The 15,000-nt window shown below is 45.3% G+C and overlaps 2 protein-coding genes and 1 long non-coding RNA gene across 3 annotated transcripts in view; 1 reads left to right on the top strand and 2 right to left on the bottom strand.

Moving 5' to 3' along the window:
* Positions 1-3,046, bottom strand: part of si:dkeyp-120h9.1 (Y+L amino acid transporter 2-like) — a 27,705-nt gene extending 24,659 nt beyond the window's left edge. Inside the window, exons 1-3 of the mRNA XM_062529459.1 lie at positions 2,698-3,046; positions 2,367-2,474; positions 1,888-1,951 (exon numbers count right to left, since the gene is read on the bottom strand). Coding sequence (XP_062385443.1) covers positions 1,888-1,951; positions 2,367-2,474; positions 2,698-2,997 — 472 coding nt within the window. The 5' untranslated portion in view covers positions 2,998-3,046. The remainder of the gene's footprint in view (positions 1-1,887; positions 1,952-2,366; positions 2,475-2,697) is intronic.
* Positions 1-15,000, bottom strand: part of ripor2 (RHO family interacting cell polarization regulator 2) — a gene marked incomplete in the record, with an annotated part of 183,605 nt that overhangs the window by 113,756 nt on the left and 54,849 nt on the right.
* Positions 5,308-9,639, top strand: LOC134072665 (uncharacterized). Its single transcript, XR_009937190.1, has 5 exons — positions 5,308-5,768; positions 6,559-6,630; positions 7,990-8,117; positions 8,676-8,847; positions 9,428-9,639. It is a non-coding gene; the product is annotated as an uncharacterized LOC134072665 (long non-coding RNA).

Here is a 15,000-nt window from a genome sequence, read left to right as displayed (position 1 = left end):
AGGAGTAGTTCTAGAACAGCATCGGAGAGGAGGAGTAGTTCTAGAACAGCATCGGAGAGGAGAGGAGGAGTAGTTCTAGAACAGCAGAGGAGAGGAGGAGTAGTTCTAGAACAGCATCGGAGAGGAGAGGAGGAGTAGTTCTAGAACAGCAGAGGAGAGGAGGAGTAGTTCTAGAACAGCAGAGGAGAGGAGGAGTAGTTCTAGAACAGCAGCAGAGAGGAGAGGAGGAGTAGTTCTAGAACAGCAGAGGAGAGGAGGAGGAGTAGTTCTAGAACAGCAGCGGAGGAGGAGTAGTTCTAGAACAGCAGAGGAGAGGAGAGGAGGAGTAGTTCTAGAACAGCAGAGGAGAGGAGAGGAGGAGTAGTTCTAGAACAGCAGAGGAGAGGAGGAGGAGTAGTTCTAGAACAGCAGCGGAGGAGGAGTAGTTCTAGAACAGCAGAGGAGAGGAGAGGAGGAGTAGTTCTAGAACAGCAGAGGAGAGGAGAGGAGGAGTAGTTCTAGAACAGGAGAGGAGAGGAGGAGGAGTTCTAGAACAGCAGAGGAGAGGAGAGGAGGAGTAGTTCTAGAACAGCAGAGGAGAGGAGAGGAGGAGTAGTTCTAGAACAGCAGAGGAGAGGAGGAGGAGTTCTAGAACAGCAGTGGAGAGGAGGAGTAGTTCTAGAACAGCAGAGGAGAGGAGAGGAGGAGTAGTTCTAGAACAGCAGAGGAGAGGAGAGGAGAGGAGGAGTAGTTCTAGAACAGGAGAGGAGAGGAGAGGAGAGGAGGAGTAGTTCTAGAACAGCAGCGGAGAGGAGGAGTAGTTCTAGAACAGCAGCGGAGAGGAGGAGTAGTTCTAGAACAGCAGCGGAGAGGAGAGGAGGAGTAGTTCTAGAACAGCAGCGGAGAGGAGGAGTATTTCTAGAACAGCAGAGGAGAGGAGGAGTAGTTCTAGAACAACAGTGGAGAGGAGTGGAGGAGTAGTTCTAGAACAGCAGCGGAGAGGAGGAGTAGTTCTAGAACAGCATCGGAGAGGAGAGGAGGAGTAGTTCTAGAACAGCAGAGGAGAGGAGGAGTAGTTCTAGAACAGCAGAGGAGAGGAGGAGTAGTTCTAGAACAGCATCGGAGAGGAGAGGAGGAGTAGTTCTAGAACAGCAGAGGAGAGGAGGAGTAGTTCTAGAACAGCATCGGAGAGGAGAGGAGGAGTAGTTCTAGAACAGCAGAGGAGAGGAGTAGTAGTTCTAGAACAGGAGAGGAGAGGAGGAGTAGTTCTAGAACAGCAGAGGAGAGGAGGAGTAGTTCTAGAACAGGAGAGGAGAGGAGGAGTAGTTCTAGAACAACAGTGGAGAGGAGAGGAGGAGTAGTTCTAGAACAGCAGAGGAGAGGAGTAGTTCTAGAACAGCGTTGCTGGGAGCCCCGCCTTCTGGAACTCTACGTCTAGACGAGAGTCCAAAGTTCTGTTCAGGACCTCCTCAAGAGGGCACAGGGGTCGCACACACACACACACACACACACACACAGACACACACACACACACACACACACACTCTACCGTCGGCACACTGGCTTCGGGTTCTAAGGGAGCACCGGGTTCCGTACGGATCACAGGACGGTCCTCTTCTGAAGCTGCGGGCCCGTGGCCAGTGCCTTTGATCCAGTTACTCCCAGCTGCACTCCCTCACCCCTCAGAACTCACCTGTGAACTCTCTTACCCCTCAGCTCCTCCTAATACCCCCAGGCACACTCTTACCCCTCCCACACACTCTGCTACCCCTCTGGCCCCAGGGTGTGTGTGTACCTATGAATGTGTGTGTGTGTGTGCGTCTTACCCAGTATCATGGCGGCGATTAGTGTGTGTGTGTGTGTGTGTGCGAGTGTAGGTGTGTGTGTGTGTGTGTGTGTGTGTCTTACCCAGTATCATGGCGGCGATGAGCCTGACGCTGTCATAGGGCGGCTGGCATGACGGGTAGAAGGGCTGCAGGTAGAGGGAGAAGGACCTGGGTTAGGGTGTGTGTGTGTGTGTGTGTGTGTGTGTGTGTCTGTGTGTGTATATATATCTCACCTGCACCAGGTAGAGGGAGAAGGTGAGCGCTATGACGGCCTGGCTGGCGGGTGTGTGTGTGTGTGTGTGTGTGTGTGTGTGTGTGTGTGTGTGTGTGTGTGTGTGTGTGTGTGTGTGTGTGTGTGTGTGTGTGTGTGTGTATATATCTCACCTGTACCAGGTAGAGGGAGAATGTGAGCGCTATGACGGCCTGGCTGGCGTGTGTGTGTGTGTGTGTGTGTGTGTGTGTGTGTGTGTATATCTCACCTGTACCAGGTAGAGGGAGAATGTGAGCGCGATGACGGCTTGGCTGGCTGGTTGTGTGTGTGTGTGTGTGTGTGTATCTCACCTGCACCAGGTAGAGGGAGAATGTGAGCGCTATGACGGCTTGGCTGGCCGGCTCCACGATGAGCAGGGATGTCCAGAGGCGGATGAATGCGGGGAGTCCTCCGAAGGCCTGCAGGATGTAGAGGGAGAAGGTGAGCGCTATGACCGCCTGGGTTAGGTGTGTGTGTGTGTGTGTGTGTGTGTGTGTGTGTGTGTGTGTGTGTGTGTGTGTGTGTGTGTGTGTGTGTGTGTGTACCTGCACCAGGTAGAGGGAGAATGTGAGCGCTATGACCGCCTGGCTGGCGGGTTGTGTGTGTGTGTGTGTGTGTGTGTGTGTGTGTGTGTGTGTGTACCTGCAGGATGTACGCGTAGCTGGCGCCCGACTTGCGGATGGTGGTTCCGAGCTCAGCGTAGCACAGCGCTCCGAACACCGAGAACACGCCGCCCGTCACCCAGACGACCAGCGAGAGCCCGTAGGAGCCGCTGAACATCAGCACGCCCACCGGGGACACGAAGATGCCCGAGCCAATCATGTTGCCCACGATCAGACACACGCCGTGCAGCAGAGAGATCTCCTGCTGGAGTCGCACGCCGCCAGCGTCCGCCGAGACCGAGGAGGAGTCCCCCGCCGCTCCTGCCCCGCCACGGGCCATCGCCACACACACACACACTCTTACGCTCACCAACACTCACACACACACACACACACTCACACTCACACACTCACACACTCTTACGCTCACCAACACTCACACACACACACACACACCAACACTCACGCACACACACACACACGCAGATTCACCGGGCGCCCTGTGGTGTGTGGGGGGGGGGGGGGGCAGGGGGGCGTTAATCAGGCCAAACTGGAGGGGTCAGCTTAAGTTCATCGCCATGGTCACCAGTTTCGGGGCGTCAGACTTCAGATCTGTGAAGGACAAGAGGAGGAGGGTCAAAGGATCAGATCACACACACACACACACGCGCGCGCGCACACACACACACACACACACACACACTAACGCGATCAGATCACGCTGCCTACACATGCAACAACACTGGCATAAAAACAAGTTTAACAACAGATTGTAACATTATATGAGTTTCACCAGTCTACACACACTCACACACTCACACACAGGTTTTCAAGACGTGACTTTCCATGTCTACATACTGTGCTACGTGTACACCTGACACTGGCCGTTTGGGACTTTTGTTTAGGGTGTAAACACCAGGGTGGGAATTATACCAAGGCCATGAGGCCATGGCCGCCGTTGCCCTTCACTGTGGCCTTGATGCCCTGTGAAAAAAACCCCATCATAAGGCCACAGTGGCCTTTATGCCCCTGACTTAGGGTTGCCAATCATTCAGTATAATACGGAATCGTCCCGTATTTGACACGTAAAAGTATTGTTCCGTATTGAACTGATACGGAACGCTCTTTGCTCTTTGAGTGAAATTAGGTCCGGTGCTTCACCTGATAATTTGCTGCGCAATTGATCACGCAAGTCTGCCATGATTGGGCCTCAACTTAAAGAAGTTTGAGGCTGTGTTAGTGTTTCTCAAAGCCTACAGCGGCTAGCGGGTCTATGTATTTGTGTCGAGATAACCCTGAAATGTAAAACCATCGAATTTTACTCAGTGGCCTTTGTGCCCTATCATGTGGCCTTGGTGCCCCTAAAAAAAAAAAGAAGGTGAAGGCCAAATGGCCTTGCCCCTAAAATGACGAAATTCCCACCCTGGTAAACACACACACACACACACACACACACACACACACACTAAGGTTTTTCAATGGAATGAAATGGCAGCACTTCCGCCTCCTAAAGGGTCGTGATCAGTGATGAGATCATCAGTGTAGAACGGTGTGGAAGCAGCAGCAGCAGTGTGCCGTTGAGAACAGGCAGCCTGGGGTATTAGTGGAGACAGAGACAGATCGCTAACAAAGTTATTTTTCTATGCATTTATCTCGCTGGAAAATACGATTTCAATGTGGGAATGTTAGAAAGACGTGTGCCTCGTAGAATATGGGTTTGTTACTTGCTAAATGTAGGGCTAAGGGAATGGTCATAATCCGAGATAATGTTTATTTCTCCCATAGAAATACATTGACACCGGACCTCCCGTTTGCCTCCTAAAGGGGAGTGGCAGTTGTGAACCCTACGTCACAATGAACCCAGAATTGACCCTCTTATGAATCGTCTCGCTTTATAAACCGTCTCTGCCGTCCGAAGGGACTTACTGGAAGGCACAACAGATACAACAGGTCTTCTTGGCAGTGCTACGTTCACCTCAGAACACCTGTATACAGCTCAGAACACCTGCGTACAGCTTCAAAACAGGAAATCTGCCTTCATCTGCCCAGAAGGTGCTTCTGACGGAGGGGAAGAACCGAGAGAATCATGTGATCTCTCTCTCACGCACGCACACAGCATCGTTATCTAAATTTCTGCTACCATAGTAGCAACAGTGTAAAACACAAGGGGGTGGGGTGGAAGGGGTGGGGTGGGGTGGGGATTCCCAAATTGGTAAGAAGCTGTTTCTAGGGGGTACGTGACATGAAAGGTGTGTGTCTGTCTGTCTGTGTGTGTGTGTTTTCAACGGTCATCATGAGATAATGCTCTCATTACTTTCTCTACTTTGGTGATAAAGAGCGGCCATCACAAACACTTTCCCTTCAGGCAGAGACGTGCTCCTCTGCAGGTCAACACACTCACCACAACAACAATACTAACCACCACAACAACAGCAACAGCCTCAGCCTCAGCACAAGCCCCACCCAGACCCCCCCCCCCCCCCCCCCCCGGGTGGGCTCTCGTCATAACAGTGACACATCGGTGATCATCTTCCTTTAGAAAAGGAAATCATTTGAGTAGACGCAAACCAGGCCGGATTGATTCACTTGGTCTGCGACCGCAGAGCCTGAGCTCCCGTTAGCCAGAGGACCAGACCGGTGTTCTGTCGAGTTGGGCTGCCTCGTCGAGATGAGCTACCGTAGCAGAATTCGATAGAACGTATCTGTTGAGATGGGCTACCTATCAAGTTGGGCTACCTTAATACCTATCAAGTTGTGCTACCTACAGTAGTGGCACTGCCATTTCGTATTTTCAAACGATTTAGGGCCATTTATATAATAATATAATATGTTTTATGTACATTTACACCCAAACCCCAACATTAAAAATGCACATTTACAAATAAACAGGATTTTCCGGTCATTGGTAGTAAGACAAATGTGTTAAATCAGGCTCCAACCATAACCTCTAACGCTGATATTTACCACGTTATGTACAGTATTTTAGCCTACTTCCTGTTATCTGTGTTCATTCTTGGCAAAGCCATGAGATATCGATGGCTTTGGTTCTGGGGAAGCTGTGGAACTTGCTGCTTAAACGATCTGTTGGAAACGACGACATCGAGGCATCAGGTGAGCTTATCCGTCATTTAACCAGAAATAATACACCGTTTCAAAGCACACTGGACATGTTTACAACATCTCTGAATGAATGTTGCCCTGCTGAAATGAAGCTTTCAGCTAGCCAAGACCGCGCTCTTCTTAAGCCATGCATTATCGTTATTCACTTGTCGATCAAACTTTCTGTTTCTTCAGTGCAACCCGATGTTATTTAAATGTATGGGTAGTTGTTAAGTGTAGCTGTTAGACATTTTAATTCAGTATCACAAAGCGGGTAATAATGATGTAGACTTGCGTCTACTCTGACACGTGTAAACAAAGCTAGCCTATGCCCAAAACGTTAGCCCTCATCAGTAGCCTAATAAACCAGAGGTCAAATTAACAAACGGATCTTGTCTGATGCTGTGTTGATCGTATGCATGCATTTCCCCCTTGTTTTTATTTTATTTTTATTTGAAGTCCTTCAGTTGACAGCTTAGAAAGGTAAAGCTATTAGTAGCCTAGCTGGCTCTCCTTCGCAGAGGTGGTTGCATAAAATGTGTATGGTATCCTGAGCTCATGCGGCATGCAACAGGAAAGATGTTTAGGCTACATGTCAGATACCCCGTCTATTTCTTATGTGAGTCATACCAAAATGCATGGCGACATACCCAATGTAGACCTTCCATGCTGTGCTTCCAGATAGGCAAATGAATTAAGACATGCAAGTCTTAAGGTGCACATAGAAACCATAGAAATGTGATTGGTTCGATCTCCATCTATTGTATGTTAAATTGAATATATGATGCATTCTTTTTCTCAGATGAATCATTTACATAATTTACATTATGAATCTGCAATATCAAGAGGAGTGCTCCCATGAATTCATCCATAGGTGAGTTCATGTCACACTTTCAAACCTGTGTGTGTGTGTGTGTGTGTGTGTGTGTGTGTGTGTGTGTGTGTGTGTGTGTGTGTGTGTGTGTGTGTGTGTGTGTGCGTGCTATATATAGTGTACTATTCTATATATTTATAATATACACTGCTCAAAAAAATAAAGGGAACACTTGTTCATAGGAGTATAGCATCAAGTCAGTCACACTTGTGGGATATTGATTTGGCCAGTTATGCAACAGAGGTAGTTGTGAATCAGGTTGACCTGCTTTGATGTCAACAAAATTTACTACAGGTGTACTAGAGGGCCAACTGTGAGACGACCCCCAAAACAGGAATGGTTTTACAGGTGGTGGCAACTGGTAATTTTTTCATCTGTATCCTTTTTGACTGATGTTTCACTAGTTTTGCATTTGGATAGGGTCAGTGTTACTACTGGTAGCATAAGCCAATATCTGGAGCCTACAGAGGTAGTCCAACTCCTCCAGAATGGCACACCAAGCTGTTCCATTGCCAGAAAGATTGCTGCGTCTCCCAGCATAGTTTCAAGAGCATGGAAGAGATTCCAGAAGACAGGCAGTTGCTCTAGGAGAGCAGGACAGGGTGGCAGAAGGTCCTTAACCCAGTAGGAGGACCAGTATCTGCTCTTTTGTGTAAGGAGGGACAGTAGGAGCCCTACTATAGCCCTACAGAATGACCTCCAGCAGGTCACTGATGTGAATGCCTCTGGCCACACTGTCAGAAACAGACTTCATGAAGGTGGCCTGAGAGCCCGATGGCCTCTAGAGGGACCTGTGCTCACTGCCCAGCACCGTGGAGCTCAATTGACATTTGCCATAGAATGCAAAATTGGCAGGTCTGCCACTAGAGCCCTGTGCTTTTCACAGATGAGAGCAGGATCACCCTAAGCACATGTGACAGACATGAAAGGGTCTGGAGATGTCGTGGGGAACATGATGCTGCTGCAGTGTAGTATAGTCTTATATGAAGTAGAAGTATTGTGTTGTAGTACTATGCAGGAATATGTAGTTATAAGCAGTACTATCCTTTATATTTTAATGAGTGTTGTATGGAGTTGAAGTATTGTGTCGTGTAGTACTGTGCAGTATACATTTATAAGCAGTACTATCCTGCATAGTACTGCTTATAACTACGTAGTGCTGCATAGTACTACACAACACAATACTTCTACTTCATACAACCCTGATTTCAAAAACATAAATGCAGTTAAAATGTCTGTTCATTTTATTGTGTAGAAGTGTGTTAACATTACAAATTCACTTCCAATTGATTCCAGCTTAGTCTCAACTCCCTTCCATTATGCTGTACAGATTTATATATCTGGTGTTCATCTTTTTAGGTGTCTTGTGGGTATTAATCCTGAGAGGGGGACAAAGGCAAATGGCAGGAAAACAAGAAGCACCCCTCCTCAGGTTTCCATGTGCTCCGAAAACTGATGGACTGTTGTTATGCCCTCGTCTGAAAATGGTGAGTATTATACAGTGCAACCGGAAAGTATTCAGACCCTTTGTTGTGACACTTGCAATTGAGCTCTGGTGCATTTTATTTCTATCAATCGTCCCTGAGATGCTTCCACAAGTTGACTAGAGTCCATCTGTGCCTAAATGAATTCATTGCCCATTATTAGGAGAGGCAGCCATATCTTTATATAAGGATTCATATTGAAGATGTAAAATTCTACAGCATCGAAAATGCTCAAGGGCATGGTAGCCTCCATCATTCTCAACTGGAACATTTTGGAACAACCAACAGTCTTCCTAGATGTGGCTGCTCAGCCGAACACAATGCTATTGAGTATAGCAGGGAGTAACAACACTTAACACACATAGAAAAGTGCATGGTTTACAGAGAAAGCAGCAGTGAGGTTCAGTTGTGCAAAAAGTGTAAAGTGAGGAAGACCAGGTTATGAAGTGAGTGCTTAGTGCATGTTCAGGTGAAGAATAGCTTGTAAATAGGTACTATCCCTAAAGTGTGATGTTTTACATCTGATACTACTGTACCTTCTCCCTGGGTGACTGTGAATAGATGGTGTGCTGGATGGGAGAGGTCAGAGATGATGTTTACGGCTTTCTTGGAAAGAAAAAAAAGGCAGACTACAGCCAACGATTTTAGAGGCCCTGTGTACTACCCTCTCAAGCCGTTGTTTGTCCTGGCTGGTGGTGGCACTACCATACCATGCCAGAGCAGGATGGAGAAGGTGAGTACGCTTTCGATGGTAGCCTGATAGAAGTGGATCACGCCTGCTTGACCGACCCCAAATTTCCTCAGCTGGCGGAGGAAGTGTAATCTCTGATGGAAGGAGGGGACCCACTCCACTACTTGGCCATTAATGGAGATGGGAAGGTTTGACAGGCAGGATGGTGTTGAAAGCTGAGCTAAAGTCAATGAACAGTACACAGGCATAGGTGGACTAAGTATCAAGATGCTGTAGAATGAAATGTGTGCAAAATGACTAGACTACTAGACGTTCAAAGATTTTCATGACAACAGAAGTGAGTGCAACAGGCCTAAAATCATTAAGACAGGTTATGTTAGTTTTCTTGGGCACTGGGATGATCAGATTTAAGACATGCAGGTACCATTGTACTGTTAAGAGACAAGTTGAAGATGTTAGTGTGAGTTGGAGCAAGTTCATTTGCACAGTTCTTTAATGTAGCTGGTGTCACCATCAATGTTGAACTACTCCATAAAGACTTTTAGCAAATTGGTGTAAATAAAGTGAGTTAGCTTGAAAATGTTCCACTCAAGGTGACCAATTGTATATTTTTCTTTCACAGAAAAGCCCAAGGACTCAGAACATGAAGCCAAAGAAGTAGATGATGACTCGGACCAGACATACCAAATGGAAAAGCCCATTAAACAAAAGTAATCAACCCTACTGGAGATGAATGCGAAATTCTAAATCAAGTTTTAACATTAGATTTCTAAGTTTCCAAAGGATAGGTCAAGCAGAAGTAGTGCAAAAGGTGTCCTACTTGCTTCGGTAGGAGGGGAAACGTATAGTCTAATAAACGTTTTTAGTTTTGCACCAAATCGTCAAGGTACTCATGGCTGTCAGTTAGCGGTATAACAATATTTTAACAATTTTTTTAAGAAATCTTAAGTGATGAAATATATTGCTCTACGCTCTATAGGGCTGCTTGATTATCGTAAAAATCATTATCACGATTATTTTGTTCAATATTGAGATCACGATTATTAGATGTGATTACTCAGTGATTTTGGAACTATCATCCATATTCAAAATGCAATTTTTTAAAATGTTTTAGTTGAATTTTAAATATAATCCAACAGGAAAAAATACATGTAAAAAGATAATGCACAAGACAACTTGAGACAAAAGGAGAGCATTGTAATGAAACTGAATGTTGCAAAATAATGATTATATTTTGATTATGCTATTTTCATAATTGTTTAATTTGAGTTATTTCACAATAGGTTTCAAAGAATTGCTGTACTACTTTAAGATTATTATTTTTATTTATGTGGTGATGATGATGCCTCCCTTCCTTCAGATGGAGGCTGCTGAGGCAGTTCATCAATACAACACACAAATGACGTGGAAATAAAGCATGCCATGCTTAACTCATCAAGTGAAGTGTTATTTGGATAAGATCGTACCAATGTAGTAATACAATATGTATCTACTCATGATAAAGTGAAGGTATTGCTACAACATTTAAAGGTGAATATCTCTGGCCTATCACTGAGATGTGTTTATAGTCAGAAGTTGCAGAGCATCTTCAAAAGTATGACACCCATTAGGCTCCATGATCTTGGCAAATTTGAGCTGGTTTACCGAGATGTTGTACCACTTAAAGAGTGCAATAAAATTGTATTAATTAACTGTCATCGAGTCCATTTTCTTGTCTCAACTCAAGAAGTTAAGCCTACCTTACACTGATAAGATTTGGGAAAGATTGTATTTTAATGCCTCTCTTTCAAGCTTTGCTCAAAAGACTACAATCTTTCAATAATCTTTCCCAAATCTTGTAAATGTAAGGTAGGTTATAGTTCATTTTGCGATGCATGGTGCCAAAGGTGTGGTGGTAAAATGCAGGTGGGTAAACTATGAATTCTCATGGAAAGGTGGACTATGCCATGTGGTAGGCTCAGATTTTCATAAAAGGCTTTCAGAACATGTTTGATGAAGGTTATTGTTCGATGTTTATAACAATACCACGTGGTATTGATTAATAAAATATATGCATATTGTTAATGTGGATAACACAGTGTGATTTTTGAATGTGAAAAGTTGCAATTGGTGAATAAACTATTTTGAGAGGTAGATAAACAACAACAGGTGGATAAACTATTTCTGAAATTGTGGATAAACTACGTTTAGCTGCTACTTGCGTTTATCTTCCACGACATCCCTGCCTTTAGCAATGTTATGATGGGTTATTCCGATTAGTTTAGCTAGCTAACAAGAACACATTTTACACGATGGGAAATCAGTCATTTATTTTAAATAATCGCCTACCTCGCTATTTATTTTTACATCATCGTTACACGACGACGTAGTAGACATTTATACATGTTGAGTCGACTAACTATCCACATCCTCGCTGTTTACATGGACGCTACCTCGGTGTTGAGAAAGGTAGCTTAAAATGACAGTCGTTTTACTCCCAACATTCGATTTTGACGGATTTTTCAAGTGCGCTTGCGCGGTAGCTCATCTCGACAAGTAGCTCAGATTGACAGAACACCGGCCCTAACCAGGTAATCAATCTAACGACACACACACACACACACACACACACACACACACACACACACACACACACACACACACACACACACACACACACACACACACACACACACACACACACACACACACACACACACACACACACACACACACACACACACACACACACACACACTCTCATTTATGAGACCAGGATCAGACCGGCATAACCAGGTAATCAATCTAACGACAGACACACACACACACACACACACACACACACACACACACACACACACACACACACACACACCCACACCATCTCACTATCTCATTTATGAGACCAGGACCAGACCGGCATAACCAGGTAATCGATCTCATTTAGGAAATTCACTTTAGACGCTGGCGACGCTGCCTGTCAATCAGATTTGGGACGTCTGTTGGAGGGACACCCCCCCCCCCCCCCCCCCACCACCACACACACACACACACACACACACACACACAGGTAGAGAGAGCATCCTGAGTCTGAGGTGAGCTGGTCGTTGTCATTAGTAGCGTATTCATCTCTGCAGTCTCATGTGCTGCAGGCATTCTGCTCTTGTGCTCTCTCTGCACAATAACAACACAGCTGAATATAATGTAATAATGTAATCTGCACAATAACAATACAGCTGAATATAATGTAATCTAATCAGGACAAACTCTGCATACCCAAGAGTAAGACACAAGCAGTAGTTTCACACGCACACACACACAGCAATGTATCACTGTAGCACAGTGTCACTGTGACATTATTCCTCCCTGCATACACACACACACACACACGCCTTTGCCAGCACAATTCAATTAAGAAACAAGGACATTTAAACTGGGTGAAGAACATTTCTATCGTCATACAACACAGATTTCCCATCTGCCCACCAGTTACTGACACAGAAGTATACAAATGAAAATGACTTGAAGAAACTAGATTATGCTCCAATAGAAAAGTGAATTCAAGGCCATAGAAGTATCAATCATAAGGAACAAGATCTTACAGACACACAAGTATCATAACAAAAACGACACAAGACTAAAGCCCATCTTTGTCACTTCACATTCCCCCTCACCAGATACACAACCTGGTCCAGAAAACCTCCTGAGACTGACACACACACACACACACACACACGTGACACAGAGAGAAACCCACTGCAATTGATCTGCTTTTGGGAGCAACAACAACCCCTGCTCAAATCATGGTGCCTCCCAAAGTAGCTTGAAGCCCCACAACAAACACACCAGTGACATGCAAGGATCACGTGAAGCTGCAGTTAAAGTTGACCGATATTTAGACCAGTTAAACTGATCTTAAGGGATATTAAGACCACTTAAGCTGATATTTAGACCAGTTAAACTGATCTTAGGTGATATTAAGACCACTTAAGCTGATATTTAGACCAGTTAAACTGATCTTAAGTGATATTAAGACCACTTGAGCTGATATTTAGACCAGTTAGCTGATATTTAGTGACATTTAGACCAGAAGCTTGAGGCTGATATTTCAGACACTTTTATCCATAGTGACACAGAGTGGTGGGGAGTGGAACCCGGGTCCATTCATCCATCCCACATCCCCTCCACCCATGCAGTCAGAGGAGACTACAGCTGGGGGTCACTGCATCGGTCAGTTTAGCTGTGACTGGCTCCTGGTTTGATGGCGATTCAAATTCAAATTGTCTAACAGGTTTGTCTGGGTTCACCCGGTTAGCGCTGTACAGCCTTGGACCGATATGAGCAGCCGCCTACAGTACTTACTGTTCATTATCGGTGTCCGCAACACGCGGAGACAACCGCATCATTTTTAAGAGAATAATCTGTCAACTCCATAATGATAGCCAATGTGTGTTGGTATTAAGTGAATAAGTGTCAAACTATCTCTGTACAGCTGGGAGTATTTGCGCTTGAATGTTCTCCTACGATCACCCACCGTTGACGAATTGAACCACAGGACAGATTTCTAAACGACGTAACCTAAAACACATTGAAATGTCGGGATTTGATTCACCGAGCACCCTCATCAATCAGCGAGATAGGCGCGTATGTGGGAATCGGATGACAGCTGTCAGTCACTCACTTGTTATGTTCAATGCCATATGAAAATAGAACTATAACGATGCGTCCCGATCCGCGAATAGGCTACACCATGACTCTCACGTTAGGTAACTGGGAAGCTGACATGTTGACAGGGAAACCTCAGTGTTTCATAAGTGTGTGAGAGAGAGTGGTAACCTTTACTGTCTGTGATAACTGGCCATAATCTTCTGGCTTCCTGCCACCCGAGGAAGATGGACATCCGAGTATTCTTGGCGCATTTGTCTCAACTCCTTGATGCGTAATATTACGAAGAGGAGGCGGGAAACGCAGAAAAGTACAGAACATGCTTAACATATGTCGGGCTTCCTCCTAGCCATTGCTGACATTAATGCCACATGCTAAAACTGCTAGACAGCTAGCTGTGTGTGGTGTGTGTGTGTGTGTGTGTGTGTGCCCCTCTCTCCCGTCATCCCACTAGTTAGTCGAGTGATAATGAACTACAACACCTTCTGAATCACATTCACGGAAAATGCTGCTTTAAAGTCGTCACCGACACTCTACACTGATGAGTATTCACGTTGAATAAGCGCCAACGTTTCTGAACAGTGAGCCGCTGGATTTCTATCTTAGCTACAGTATGGCAGCTAACGTTAGCTAGCGACAGAAATCCAACCACGCTGCTGCCGCAGGGGTCTTGGTGTCACCAGACACTTAACAGCATCTTTTGACTGCTGTGGCCTCAAACGCTGAGCTACCGGTGAACTGGTATTACATTGGTAATGATACAGTTTCAATTGCCATTCACATCATTTCTTGAACAACTGGTTTTGTTACATTAACGGTACATAAAACACCTTCACTCCGCTGCTCAGGTAATCTATAAACAGTAACTAAGGTTAATTTGTAGTGAGCTAGCTCCTTGCTAAAATGAATAAAGTCTCACCAAGTGACAGGCTACGTGAACGTTAACACAAAGTCTGCAGCGCTATTATTTACCGATAACATAAACTGCGCTTAGTTGTTAATAATAACATACACATAAATGTAGTCTTCACATCCACCGTTTCGCCAGCCGACAGTCTTATAAGAAATATTTACCTTAATGTTGGCGCCTACAGGGCAACTCATCTCCTCAGAAAACTTATATTCTGGATGCAAGTTTCTTCCCTCGCGCTAAACGTGCTCGACTTCACTGCTGCGTGGCTGACGACATCCTTTAAAACGCAATCATCATCTTTGGGCTGGAGGAGGAACCCTGACGTCGGCCACTCGCTCAACTCAGAACAGACCAGCATGCTAATGTCATTTTACTGGGAAATGAGTGGGTATCTACAATTATAATCATCTGTCTGTTGGTCCAGAGACTTTGATCTGGTCTGGTGGAGTAATAAATGAATTAGCCTTCCAAATGTAAGCTCTAAAAACTGCCCTCTTTAATAGAAACGCAACAGGTAGCCAACATTCCATTAAAATTAATTAAATATATAGCCTTAAAAACAGAAATAGCGGAATTTAGTTTGTTCGGTTAGTCAATTCAACTTGATGACACGGGAGCACTTATGGTTATCACCACTA

The sequence above is a fragment of the Sardina pilchardus genome, chromosome 24, assembly GCF_963854185.1.
Source record: "Sardina pilchardus chromosome 24, fSarPil1.1, whole genome shotgun sequence".
NCBI classification, from domain to species: Eukaryota; Metazoa; Chordata; class Actinopteri; order Clupeiformes; family Clupeidae; genus Sardina; species Sardina pilchardus.
The sequence above is the reverse complement of the archived record's forward strand: the minus strand, read 5'-3'. Positions and strand labels throughout refer to the sequence as shown.